Here is a 13,294-nt window from a genome sequence, read left to right as displayed (position 1 = left end):
CTTCTTGTTCTTGAAGAGGAAGGATCCAGAGTCAATTCCCAGCACCCACATGCTAGTTCATGACCATCTGTAACTCCAGTTCCAAGGGATCCTATGCCTTCTTCTGGTTTTCTTGGGCACATATACACATGCATGTAAAACACTCATATATATAAAATAAAGTAAATCTAAAAAGAAATTTAAAAATAGAAAGTCTTCTTCTGACCAGCTTAGACACTAAGCATGTTCATGGTGCACATATATATGTACAGACAAAATACACATAAAAATAATAAATCTAATAAATTTTTTTTTAAAGTTTGGTAGTTCCTGAAAATATTAAATACATGTAACAGCCATAATACTTCTAGGTATTCACCCATGAGATAAAAATTCTTATGTCCATACTGATACTTACACATAAATGATCACAGCAGCTTTGTTTAGAAACAACTCAAATTACTATTAACAGATAAATGGATACAATGACAATTTCATATAATAAAATTCTAAAAGCAATAAAAAGAAATGAACTATATATTCAACAACATGGATAAAATCAGGTATGCTTTATAAGAGACTGAAGCAGAGGGATAAATCAAGCTTGAGTCCAGCCTAGGCTACAGAGTAACCTTTTTTCCAGAAAGAACCTTCACATGAGAACATGTGCCGATTCTAGTCACAATTTTAGGAGTGTAAAGTCATCTACTGTCAAAAGGGCAGTTCATTTCTTGGTGGGAGTAAGAAGGGGTAAAAAAAAAAAAAGAGAGACAATGGGCCACTAGAACACTTATAGGAGGTGACAAGGACGCTTATTATTGGTTGTGGCAATGGTTTCATACAGATATACACATTAGAACAAAGGTATATTTTATGTAAGGGTTTTATATGTAAATTCTATTTCAATAAAGGTAAGAAAAGCATGTCACAAACAGAAAAAGTAGAAACTGAAGTTGAGTCCAAGTAAGAAAAACCTGTCTTAGTCTTTATTTTTAACCAGGAACAGTTTTTTGTCTTATTTTAATTATTTTTCAGACAATATCTCACTATGCTGAAGTCACAAAGATCTGCTTGCTTCTACCTCTTGAATGCTGGGATTAAAGACATGAAACACAGCCAGGCAGTGGTGGCGCACACCTTTAATCCCAGCATTTGGGTGGTAGAGGCAGGTGGATCTCTGTGAGTTTGAGGCCAGCCAAGTCTACAGTGGAAGTTTCAGAACAGCCAGGGCTCCACATAGAGACCCTGTCTCGATAGCAATGAAACCAGCAGCCAGAAGCATGTTCCCAAGATCACACTACCACTTATAAATGTCTGCGCACTTGCCTGCTATTCTGCGCACCAGGGAAGGTCGGTCTGATTCTGGCTCTTTCTTCAGACTTTCCACTGGTGAGCTCCGCCCTGAAGCAGGGTAGAGAGAGGCATGCCACTTCTCAGGGTCCCAGACACCATCACTACAGGTTAAAGGATAGCATTAGTTAGTGTATGCAGGTTAATTCTAATAGATCCTAATTTCTAAACTTCAGGTTACAAGGAAACCTTCATTCCTTCTGAATGATTACCCTATTCAAATGAAGACAGAAACAGTTATTACTCCGTAATAGTATATTGCTGATTACATAACACCAACAGGTACTTGAACAACAGGAATCTGTACACAAATGAAACCGCAGTCCATAAACCCTGGGCCCTGTGAACTACAGTAACTGATCTCCTCACTGCTCCAGACAGCTCCAACTCTTTACCAGAGGACCTCCAGAAAGTATCCTAGAGTTTTGTTTGCTTGGGTTTGTTGTTGTTTTGAGACAGTCTCACTATACAGCCCTGGTGGGACTGCAACTTGCTATATAGACCAGACTGGCTTTCGATTTATACAGATCCTCCTGCCCCCAATGTGGAGTGCTGGAATTAAAGGTACACACCACCACACTGGGCTAGATTCTCTATGTGTAGTCTCAGTTTTTTTCAAGTAGGACAGTTCTTAAATTTCTTTTCCCTTTTTTATTTATTTATTTTTTTGATTAGACCCACTGTGCTCTACCTGCTTTACACCCTTAACCAAGAACATTGCTGGAAAAAGTGAGTCAACATCTCTTCACCCTTCCCAACAGGGAGATATTACCTACCTTCTAAGGTCTCTGTGAAGAATCCAACAAATACTCTCAAATAAGGGAGGTAACAGAAGAAGCTCTTCATCCCTCTTATCTTTAGTATTGTCACTAGGCATAATACCTAATTTAGCATGAAAGCTAATATATTTGCTCAAGATAACTATTTCATGAGAAGAAAAGAGTTTTAATAATAAAATTTGAAGTATACAAAGGCTTTACAATTTTAATGAAAAACAAGCCCACAAAAAAATCGTAGCCAATCAAAGTGGCCATTATTCTGGTATCATACCATCAGGAGACTATGGTGACACATTCATCTAGATTCAACAGGCCTTTCAACAGTCCATATATAGGCTTTAAAAGTCTACCTAGACTGAGGATGTAGCGTAATGATGAAAACACTCACCTAACATGGGTAAGGCCTTGGGTTCCGTCCCTAGAACTACCTACAAGGGAGGCAGGGTATGTGGCACACTGAATCAAGAAAATTAAACATGACACTTGATAAGTAAAAATACAGGCCTTGATGACTGCAGACTCACATCTGAGAAAGAGGGGTAACCTCACATCCCTACTCCCCCCTAAAAAGTAACAGTGTAAACAGAAAGCCATCAGAGAGAACTCTTAAAAATCATGATGAGGATGCTGAAGTGCATGAAGCAGAGCTCTCCATAACTGACGGCTTCTAGCTTGAGGTACGGTTGGGAAGGGACTCAGTTTTCTTTAGGGGCTGGTCACTGGGAGTTTGACCATACCAGTGAGTATATGGGCAACACAAACTGGACTTTTTTTCTTTCTTTTTTTTTTTTTTGTGGGGGTGGGGGGTGGGAGGGTGGGGGGTGTCACTCACAAGGGTGGGTGGGGGCAGACCTAGGAAGTGGAGTATGATTGGGTGTATGATGTTAAATTCCCAAATAATCAATAAAAATATGTTAGGAAAAGAAATACAGGACCACACGATGTTTAAGAAATTACTAAGACTGCCGGGCATGGTGGTGCATACCTTTGATCCCAGCACTTGGAAGGCAGAGGCAGGTGAATCTCTGTGAGTTTGAGGCCAGCCTGGTCTACAAAGTGAGTTCCAGAACAGCCAGAGCTATGCAGAAAGAGCTTGTCTCAAAAACAAACAAACAAACAAAAAACCAACAACAAATAACTAAAGTAACCTTAAATATATTCCAGGACAGACAAGGCTACACAAAGAAACCCTGTCTTGAAAAACCAATATGTGTATGTATATGTATGTTTACAAAATACAGGGTCATTGTACATGTTCAGAAAATTTTTTGGTTTTTTTTTTTTTTTTTTTTTTTTTTTTTTTTGAGACAGGGTTTTTCTGTGTAGTTTTGGTGCCTGTCCTGCATCTCACTCTGTAGACCAGGCTGGCCTCGAACACACAGAGATCCACCTGTGATCCCTTGGAAGGGAGAGCCAGAATTAAAGGCATGCGCCACCACCACCCAGCCTCAGACCATTTTTATATAGCTTCCTCAAACCAAAGTCTTTTACGCTTTCTTAAGGACAAAAAAGGCTCATCTGAATGGCTCTTTAATAAAGATCTTAGATCCTTCAGCATCCCCAAAAGTGCCCTGAAATCAAACCATGAACCACAGGATCTGGGAACGAGACTCCTAGGTTTCAATCTGCCTTGTGACTGTAACTGAGTCATTCTGCACTTTAGTTTCAGTAGCGGTTAGTTGATGGCCATGCCATCTCTCAGTTATAACCCTTCCAACACAACAACTTTCTGCTGTGGATTATGCTCAATGTTAATAATAGAGCTGATTGGCCAATAGTTGAGCAGGAAGAGACTGAGCAGGAAGATCCAGACTAGGGATGAGAAAGTTGCTGGCAAAACAAAGAGAAGCAAGATGAGAATGCTGTGCTAAGAAAAGGTACCAAACCTTGTGGCTAAACATAGATAATAATTATGAGTTAATTTAAGCATAAGAGTTGGCTAGTAACAAGCCTGAGGTATCAGCAGAGCATTTACAATTCATATTAAGCCTCTGAGTGGTTATTTGGGAACTGGCAGGTGGGAGTGAACCATCTGATTACAACTTTCCAACCACGTTAATTTTTTTCATTTAAATAAATTTTTATTTATTTAATTTTTAAATTAATTTTATTATTTTAATGTCTATGTATGTGCATTTGTGTATACATATGCACATGAGTGCAAGTGTCCACATTGGCCAGGGGTGTCAGATACCCCTGAAGCTGGAGTTTAAAGGTGGTTAGGATCTTGATGTGGGTGCAAAGAATTCAGGTCCATTCAAAGTACAGATGCTTAACTGCTGAGCCATCACTCTAGCCCCAACAATGCAATTCTTAAGAGTAACAGTTATACCTGTCATATTTTTCAGAAAGGCATGATGGCCTCTGTTTGGAGTAGGGACGTTCTTTTATATCCAAGAGCTCCTCCTAAAAAGAGAAATATCAAGTCTTTGAATCACATTTCAGGCAACAACCTTCCAATTTATTTCCCTTCTGTGTGTCTACTATAAGCATTTCACACAAATTTTTTTTGGGGGGAGGGGGTTGAGACAAGCTGAAGACTAGCCTTGAACTAATTCTCCAACCTCTCCTTCAAGAGTGCTGGGATCACAGGCGTGGTTTTCACATGATTCTTACAATTTTGGACTTAAAATTCCAAAAAGGCTAGAATTGAACCAGGATCCTCAAACAAGATTATCTATCAAACAGTAAAGATTGCTACAAATTGGTTTCTTAATAAAATGTTTTCCCATAACCTCCTGTCCAACAACAAAGCAAAAATTCGCAACACAAAATGATCAGAAAGGCATGAAAATGCAGTCTTAAAGGAAAAACAGTTAAGTCACTTTTTAAAAATTATTTTATGTGGGTGTTTGCCTGCATATATGTTTGTGCACCACGTGTGCCTGGTGCCTGCAGAGACGAGAAGAGGGTGTCAGATCCCTTGAAACTAGAGTCACAGACAGTTATCAACTGCCTTGTAGATGCTGGGAATTGAACCTGGGTCCTCTAGAAGAACAGCCAGTGCCCTTAACCACTGAGCCGTCTTCTCCAGTCCCAGCATAGATTACCGCCCCCAATTGTAATAAAGTTGCAAGAATGAAAAAGAACAGAAAACAAAAAACCCCACATACTTAAAAAAAACTTTCATTTATTCATGCGTGCGTGCATGCGTGCGTGTGTACATGTATGTGCTGTACAGGAACGTGTACCCATGCATCCTCAGAAGCCAGAAAACTTTAGATCCCTCAGTGTTGGAGTTACAGATGTTTATAGGGATATCCAAGATTGTTATTTGGGTGCTGGGAAACTCTGGTTCTCATGATTGCATAGCAAATGCTCTCAACTGCTAACCATCCCTCAATCCACTATGCATTTATTACATGTGTAGTGTATATTCATGTGTGTTCATTTGTATATTAGTGTACATGTATTTACGGGTACACATGGAGACCAGATATTGGACTAGAGTGCCTTCCCAATTTTCACTTTATGCTACAATTTAAAAAAAGAAAACTGAGTTGGCCAGCCTGGTCTACAGGGTGAATTCCAGGACAGCCAGGGCCACCACTACCACCGTGGCTTTGAATCTTTTTAGTGTTCTTTATCTAATGTTCCCTTATAACCAAAGGTAAGCATAAGAGATATATCCTTCTAGCTGGGCAATGGTGGCACATACTTTAATTCCAGCACTCAGGAGGCAGAGGCAGGCAGATCTGAGTTCGAGGCCAACCTGGTCTACAGACTGAGTTCCAGGACAGCCAGGACTACACAGAGAAACCCTGTCTCAAAAAAACAAACATAAGAGATACATCCTTCTCAGAGTCATCTCTGGGCGCTGTATGTACAGCTGCCCCTAATTGGTGATCACAAGGTCAAAGGTTTTTTTGTTTAGTTACTACTTTCCCGTTTTGAACTAAGACCGTGATCTGTGGGAGACAACTTAAAATCATCCAAATATCTGGGGTTTCATTTCATAATTCCCCCCAAACTCCATGTCTAGTGATTCTTGCTCACTCTTCATTTCTAAATTACAGCCATTTCCCCTTATCTCCCTGCCAGCAATTGGCATTACACTGTAGTCCATGTTCCTCTTCTCCCATTAATTCTATATACTGGGGGCTGGAGAGATGGCTCAGAGGTTAAGAACACTGGCTGTTCTTACAGAGGTCCTGAGTTCAATTCCCAGCAACCACATGGTGGCTCACAGCCATCTGTAATGAGATCTAGTGCCCTCTTCTGGTCTGCAGGCATACATGCAGACAGAACACTGTATACATAATAAATCTTTTTTTAAAAAAAATTCTATATACTGATGTGGACTCTCAGATTCCTAGTTTCCCCAACATTCCGCCCTCTCTCCCCTTTTTGAGACACAGACTCTATGTAGCCCTAGCTGTCATAGAACTCACTATGTAGATCACACTGGCCTCAAACTCAGAGATCCACCTGCTTTTGCCTCCTAAGAGCTGGGATTAAAGGTGTGTGCCATTACACCCAGCTCAACAGTCCTTAATTTATGAATATCTTTATTTTGATGCCCAAACAGTCCCAGATTTTGACAGAGGGACCTTCTTCAAGCAGGGTATGTGCCCAAACCTTTAGTGAAACAATCACTGCTTCTGTAGTTTATGGTGGTACACAGCTGGAACCCCAGCACTCATGAGGCTGCGACAAGAAGATTAAGAGTTTCAGGTCAGCCTGGGTTACATAAGGGGACCATATGTCCAAAAGTAATAAATGAATAAATGAGCAACACTGCCTTTCTGGTTTATCTTGAGTCCATCCTGTCTCACCCTGGAGTCAGCCATTCCTATGCTCTCTGAAGTGTGGAAGGTACTGGAAGCCAAGGCCTGGGAGCTGAGTGTACCCGTATTTAAGTCCTTTCACCAAAATCACCAAGTAAGTGCTTCTGTATGTGTAGATATAAATGTCTAACACGGGCTAGAGAGATGGCTCAGAGGTTAAGAACACTGACTGCTCTTCCAGAGGTTCTGAGTTCAATTCCCAGCAACCACATGGTGGCTCACAACCATCTGTAATGAGATCTGGTGCCCTCTTCTGGCCTGCAGGCATACATGCAGGCAGAACACTGTGTACATAATAAATAAATAAATAAATCTTTTTAAAAAAATGTCTAACACATATACCTGCTTATGTAAACAAAATGCCAAAACCTCGATTACCTCTTATTAGAACACACCTAACCATTTATAGAAGAAAACAAATACTGTAATTCACCAACATTTTTTTTTGTTTTTGTTTTTTTGTTTTTTTGAGACAGGGTTTCTCTGTGTAGCTTTGTGCCTTTCCTAGAACTCCATTTGGAGACCAGGCTGGCCTCAAACTCAGATCAGCCTGGCTCTGCCTCCTAAGTGCTGGGATTAAAGGCGTGCGCCACCACCGCCCGGCAACAAAGTTTTATATCAATACAATGCTACAACTGCTTTGCAGACCACGGCAAGTCCCACTATGCAGTGACCTCTGCAAGGCACCCATTCAGCAATAAAAGACAATGCATGCTGTTTCTTAAATCTTGGGCTAAAAATGGAGGGCAGATTTGCTCTCCCTGCCCACAGTAATCACTGCACACAAGCATACCATGAATTCACAAAGTGTCTTACAAGATGTGTGACGTCTCTAAATATTTTCAGGACAGCACACTGCTCTATGTAGTCTTTGTAGTCTTGAAGCCATTGTAGTCTTAAAAATCAGGCTATCTAGTGAGGCCTAACATTGCATACCTGTAATCCTAGCACTCAGGAGGCAGAGGCAGGAAAAACACTAAGATCAGCCTAGGCTATACAGTGAGACCTGTCTCAAAAACTGAGATCAGGGGACTGGCAAGATGGCTCAGGCGTTAAGAGCACTGGCTGCTCTTTCAGAAGACCTGGATTAAATTCCTAGCACCCACATGGCAGTTTACAACTGTCTGTCTCTCCAGTTCCAGGGGATCTGACACCTTCATACAGATATACATTCAAGCAAAATACCAATGCACGTAAAATAATAATAAATCATTAAAGATGTTTTTAAAAAAGAACAAAAACTGAGACTGAAACCAACGAACCAAATGATAACCAACCACTCATGGCATCATCATACCTATATCATAGAGGCAGTTGAATGTATTTAGGATTTACTTATAAATTGTTTTGGGTTTGTGAGACAGGGCCTCAATATGTAGCTCTGGCTATCCTGAAACTCACTCTGTAGACTAGACTGGCCTCCAACTCAAAGATCCACCTGCCTCTGCTTCTTGAGTCCTGGGATTCAAGGTGTGAGTCACCACACCTGGTGAATTATTGGTTTTATTAACTAGAAATACCTAGAAATGTTTAGAGACTACCAAGTGAGCTCCAGAAAAGGCGCAAAGCTACGCAGAGAAACCCTGTCTCGAAAAACCAAAAAGAAAAAAAAAAAAAGAAACGTTTAGAGAATTAATATAAATGAAACTTCAAATTTAAGATAGTATTTGGAGACTGTTCAAATTTCTGAACAAAGCCTCAAAGCACTGACAAGCATGCTACGTCAAGTCACTTGTAGAGACTGGAGTCCAGGGAAATAGGGTGAACAGCCTGGCAACAGCAGACATTGTAATACAGAAACTTTTTTCTTCCAAGACAGGGTTTCTCTGTAGCCCTGGTTGTTCTGGAACTCACTTTGTAGACCAGGCTGGCCTTGAACTCAGAGATCTGTCTCTGCCTCCTGAAAAAGTGCCCCCTCCCCGCAAAAGCAACAATAAAACTCAAAATTAACATGAGTAACAAATGGTTTTACAAAAAGTAAAATGAGAGGCTGGTGAGATGGTTCATCAGGTAAAGGCTAATCTCAATCCCAGGCACATACATGGTAAAAGGAAAAAAAACCAACTCCTATATCTTGCTCTTTGGCTTCCATATCTATGCAAGCATGCATAAAGAGAGAAACAAGGAGCCAAAGAAGTGATTACAACTGAATTTAATATGGTGTCCTAGAAGCAATTCTCAAGTAGGGTATTAGTTAAAAAAAAAAAAAAAAAAAAAAAAAAAAACAAGTATAATACAGATCAGCTACTAACAGTATACTAACATTGGCTCATTAATTATAACAAATGTACTATCTACTAGTACACTACGTAGCCAACAGAGAAAATGAAGTGAGAGGCATATAAGAAGAATCTATATCGGCTGGGCAATGGTGGCGCAGGCCATTAATCCCAGCACTGGGGAGGCAGAGGCAGGCAGATCTCTGTGAGTTCGAGGCCAGCCTGCAGCCTGGGCTACAGAGTGAGTTCCAGGACAGGCTCCAAAGCTACACAGAGAAACCCAGTCTTGAAAAACCAAAAAAAAAGAAGACTCTATATATACAAAAATTAACTAAAAATGTATCAAAGGACAGGGATTGTAACTCAGTGTTTTTGCTTGGCCAGCATGTGGAAAAACTAGATAGAAATGTTGTGGCTGCTGTGGAATACATTCACAGTTCCTCCAAAAAGTTAAAACTAACATCAAGCAATCCTACTCCTCAGTAAATACAAAAAAATAAATAAAACAATCCATCCCAAAATGTATTGTGTATACAGATGTTCACAGTGGTAGCTCATAATAGCCAAAGAATAAAAACTCATGTCTATTAATGAGTATACTGCTGTGAAATAATCTTTTTGTATACTGTGAAGATTTGTCACTTGGGTTGGTTTAATAAAAAGCTGAATGGCCAATAGCTAGGCAGGATTTTCTGGGCAAAGATGATGCTGGAAAGAAGGGCAAAGATTCAGGAGAAGCCAGACAGACATGGAATGAGTCAGACACACAAAATGAGATAGAGGTAAAAGCCAGATTGTGGTGGCGCATGCCTTTAATCCCAGCACTGGGGAGGCAGAGTCAGGCGGATCTCTGCAAGTTCGAGGCCAGCCTGGTCTACAGAGTGAGAGCCAAGACAGGCACCAAAACTACACAGAGAAACCCTGCCTCAAACAACAACAACAACAACAAAAAAAGCCACTTGGTGAAACATAGATTAATAAAAATATGGGCTAATCTAAGTTTTAAGAGCTATACTTAAGAACAAGCCTAAGTGATCAGCCAAGCTTTCCTAATTAGTAAGAAGTTTCCGTATGGTTATTTAGGAGCTGGCAGGCAGAATAGAGAAAAACTAGTTACAGTACACAAAATGCAGTATAGTCACACAGTGAAACACTATTTAACAATAAAGAGGGCAAAATTACAATATATAGAATGAAATATAATGGAATATTAAGTAGCAGGGGGGAAAAAAGAGTTCAGAAGGAGCCTGGAGAGTATTACACTAACTGAAAGAAGACAAACTCTACAATTCCATATATATGAAATGTTCTGACAGGTAAATTCACACAGACAGGGACTCGGGAGAGAGGCTAGTGACTGCAAACAATGAGCAGAGTTAGTCTGGGGATGGAAGTGACCTGCAAGTGGACAGTCACCATAGCTGGATAAATGATTTCACTACAAACAGCTGAATAGATTTCACACTTTAAAAAACAATGAATTACACCAATTTTTAAGGTTTATTTAAAACAGCAAAGTAGGGGCTAGCAAAACCACTCAGTTGGTAAAGTATTTGCCCTCTAAGCATGAAGCCCAGAATCTACATGCTAAAAAGAAAAAGTGCCAGGCCTGGTTAAGGCAGAGACAGCCAGATTCCTGGGGCTCACTGGCCAGTCTGCTAGCCTGCTATACTTCGTGAGGTACAAGACAGACAAAATAAGGTAGATCCTTCCTGAAGAATGACACATACAGACATGCACATGAAAACAAAACAATCCCTGGGTTATAACCATAAACATCTACATGAAACTGAACTTCTCATCTTAAGAACAAGGCTTCTTAAGTCATTTTTGTGGCCTCAAGGAGTACAAGATACTCTTGTCCAAATCCCCGAATATTTACTTGGATTATTCCTATAGTAAGTGTTCATACTTTCAAAACAACTCTAATGGACCTCAGAGATTAAGAATTAACACCTGGCCGGGCGATGGTGGTGCACGCCTGTAATCCCAGCACTTGGGAGGCAGAGGCAGGTGGATCTCTGTAAGTTCAAGGCCAGCCTGGTCTACAGAGCTAGTCCAGAACAGGCTCCAAAGCTACAGAGAAACCCTGTCTCGAACGCCAACAACGCTGCCGCCGCCGCCGCCGCCGCCACCACCGCCACCGCCGCCGCCGCCGCCGCCGCCGCCGCCACCACCACCCCCTGTATCCCTGGCTGTCCTAGAACTTGCTCTGTAGACCAGGTTAGCCATGAACTCTAAGATCCGTCTATCTCTGTCTCCCAAGTGCTGGGAGTAAAGGCATGTGCAGCCACTACCACCCTGCTTTTCTTTCCTTTTTCTGAGGCAGGGTTTCATTATGTAGATCTGGTTGGGCTTGAACTAAGAGATCCACCTGCTTCAGCCTCCTAGACGTTGGGAATAAAACTGTGCAGCTGGCAGCTTGGTCTTTAACTATATACAGAACACTTTTTTTTTTAAAAAGATTTTTTATTTATTATGTATACAGCATGTATGACTACAGGCCAGAAGAGGGCACCAGATCTCATTATATCATTATAGATGGTTGTGAGCCACCATGTGGTTGCTGGGAATTGAACTCAGGACCTCTGGAAGAGCAGTCCGTGCTCTTAACCTCTGAGCTATCTCTCCAGCCCCCAGAACACTTATCTTTGTAATTTTTTCAGTTACTCAAGAAAGGTGTTCTTAAGCTTACCATCTCATCAGGAGCCCTTAATGTCAATTACTCCTTAAAAAGGAACTCCTTTAAAGATATTTTCAAAGAAAACTTTCTATTTTAGCTGAAGATAAAATCCTTGGAAAGGCCTCCCAAGTATTTCACCAGAATGTGAGCACTCTTTGATAGACTTTACAGACTGTAGGCCTAACTCTGAAGTTACTTCATGGATACTAAAGAGTTTAAAACTTGGCTTTTTACTTTTCGCACAGGTTACTAAAACTTGACTAGGCAGAAGAAATAAGCTACTAACTGCCTAAGAACTACACTCCCAAGGAAGGTGTGTCAGCCTCCCTTAAAAAAACTTGTCAGCTGAGCAGTGGTGGCACACTCCTTTAATCCCAACACTTGGGAGGCTGGGGCTGATGTGGAGGCCAGCCTGGTCTACAGAGTAAGTTTCAGAACAACTAGGGCTACACATAGAGAAACTGTCTCAAAAAAAGAAAAAACAAAAAAAAAAAAACCCAAACCAAACAAACCCAAAAAATAATGGGAGCTGGAGAGATGGCTTGATAGAAGTACTTGCTCTATAAACCCAAGAACCTGAATTTCAATCTCCAGCACCCATCTAAAAAGCAGAGTATGGCTATACCCCAGTATGGGAGATGGAGAAAGGTGAATCCCACAAGTTTGCTGGTCAGCCAGGTTTGCCAAAAAGTGAGCTTCTGATTCAGTGAGGGACTGTGTCTCAGGACAATAAAGGAGATAGCAATAGAGAAGATACTCATAACCTGATCTGACCTCTGCATATGCAAACATGGGTGTCACTACCTACATAGTCTCACACACACACACACACACACACACACACACACACACACACACACACACACACAAATAGCAATGGGGTAAAAGCATCTGTAGATGGCTATCAGGTCAATGTCATTCATGAAGCTAACTACTAAAGGGGACCCCGAGAATAGTTCTTACAGACAGGTTAGCACCACACTGAGCCAAATCTACTCTAACCAACAGTGGCTGATCTGACAGAGACACTTCTAGTGAAGAATGTATAGGAAACTATGAAAACACTACTAGAAAAAATGAGAAAGCCTGTTTTTCAAAATTCTTCCACCTGTGTACCTGGCCAATGCAATAAAAGTAAGCCTTGCCTTTAACTAGTCAATACAACTGATAAAAACAAGGTAAAACTGCAAAACAGTAAACAGGTTGATAACTACTAGAAAGAAACCTAAAACATTAAAGTTATTTTTAGGGCTATCTGCTAATGGAGCTGAAGGTGGGCAGTACAGCTTAGGGGAAGAGGGCATTAGGCTGCGAGGGCTCCATGCTCAGCCAAAATAACAGCAAAAGAAGGTGGTTACTCACTGCCATTTGGAAAGCTGTTGCCGTGAATCTAAAACTGGTGTTAAAAGGACGCTCATCTTTGAGTAGGCCTGTTTAATACATATACATCATCCAGTTTTTAGATTTGCTGTGTAGCAGGCACTGGACCCTGCACTT

General features: G+C 40.9%; 1 protein-coding gene across 2 annotated transcripts in view; it reads right to left on the bottom strand.

Annotated features, from left to right (window-relative positions):
* The window catches only part of Eif4enif1 (eukaryotic translation initiation factor 4E nuclear import factor 1), a 41,835-nt gene that overhangs the window by 24,570 nt on the left and 3,971 nt on the right, over positions 1-13,294 (bottom strand). For both annotated transcript variants that reach the window (XM_006972909.3, XM_042285746.2), the window contains exons 3-4: positions 4,441-4,514; positions 1,306-1,433 (exon numbers count right to left, since the gene is read on the bottom strand). In XM_006972909.3, coding sequence (XP_006972971.1) covers positions 1,306-1,433; positions 4,441-4,514 — 202 coding nt within the window. The remainder of the gene's footprint in view (positions 1-1,305; positions 1,434-4,440; positions 4,515-13,294) is intronic.

Source organism: Peromyscus maniculatus, chromosome 10 (genome assembly GCF_049852395.1).
Source record: "Peromyscus maniculatus bairdii isolate BWxNUB_F1_BW_parent chromosome 10, HU_Pman_BW_mat_3.1, whole genome shotgun sequence".
Taxonomy (NCBI): Eukaryota; Metazoa; Chordata; class Mammalia; order Rodentia; family Cricetidae; genus Peromyscus; species Peromyscus maniculatus.
The sequence above is the reverse complement of the archived record's forward strand: the minus strand, read 5'-3'. Positions and strand labels throughout refer to the sequence as shown.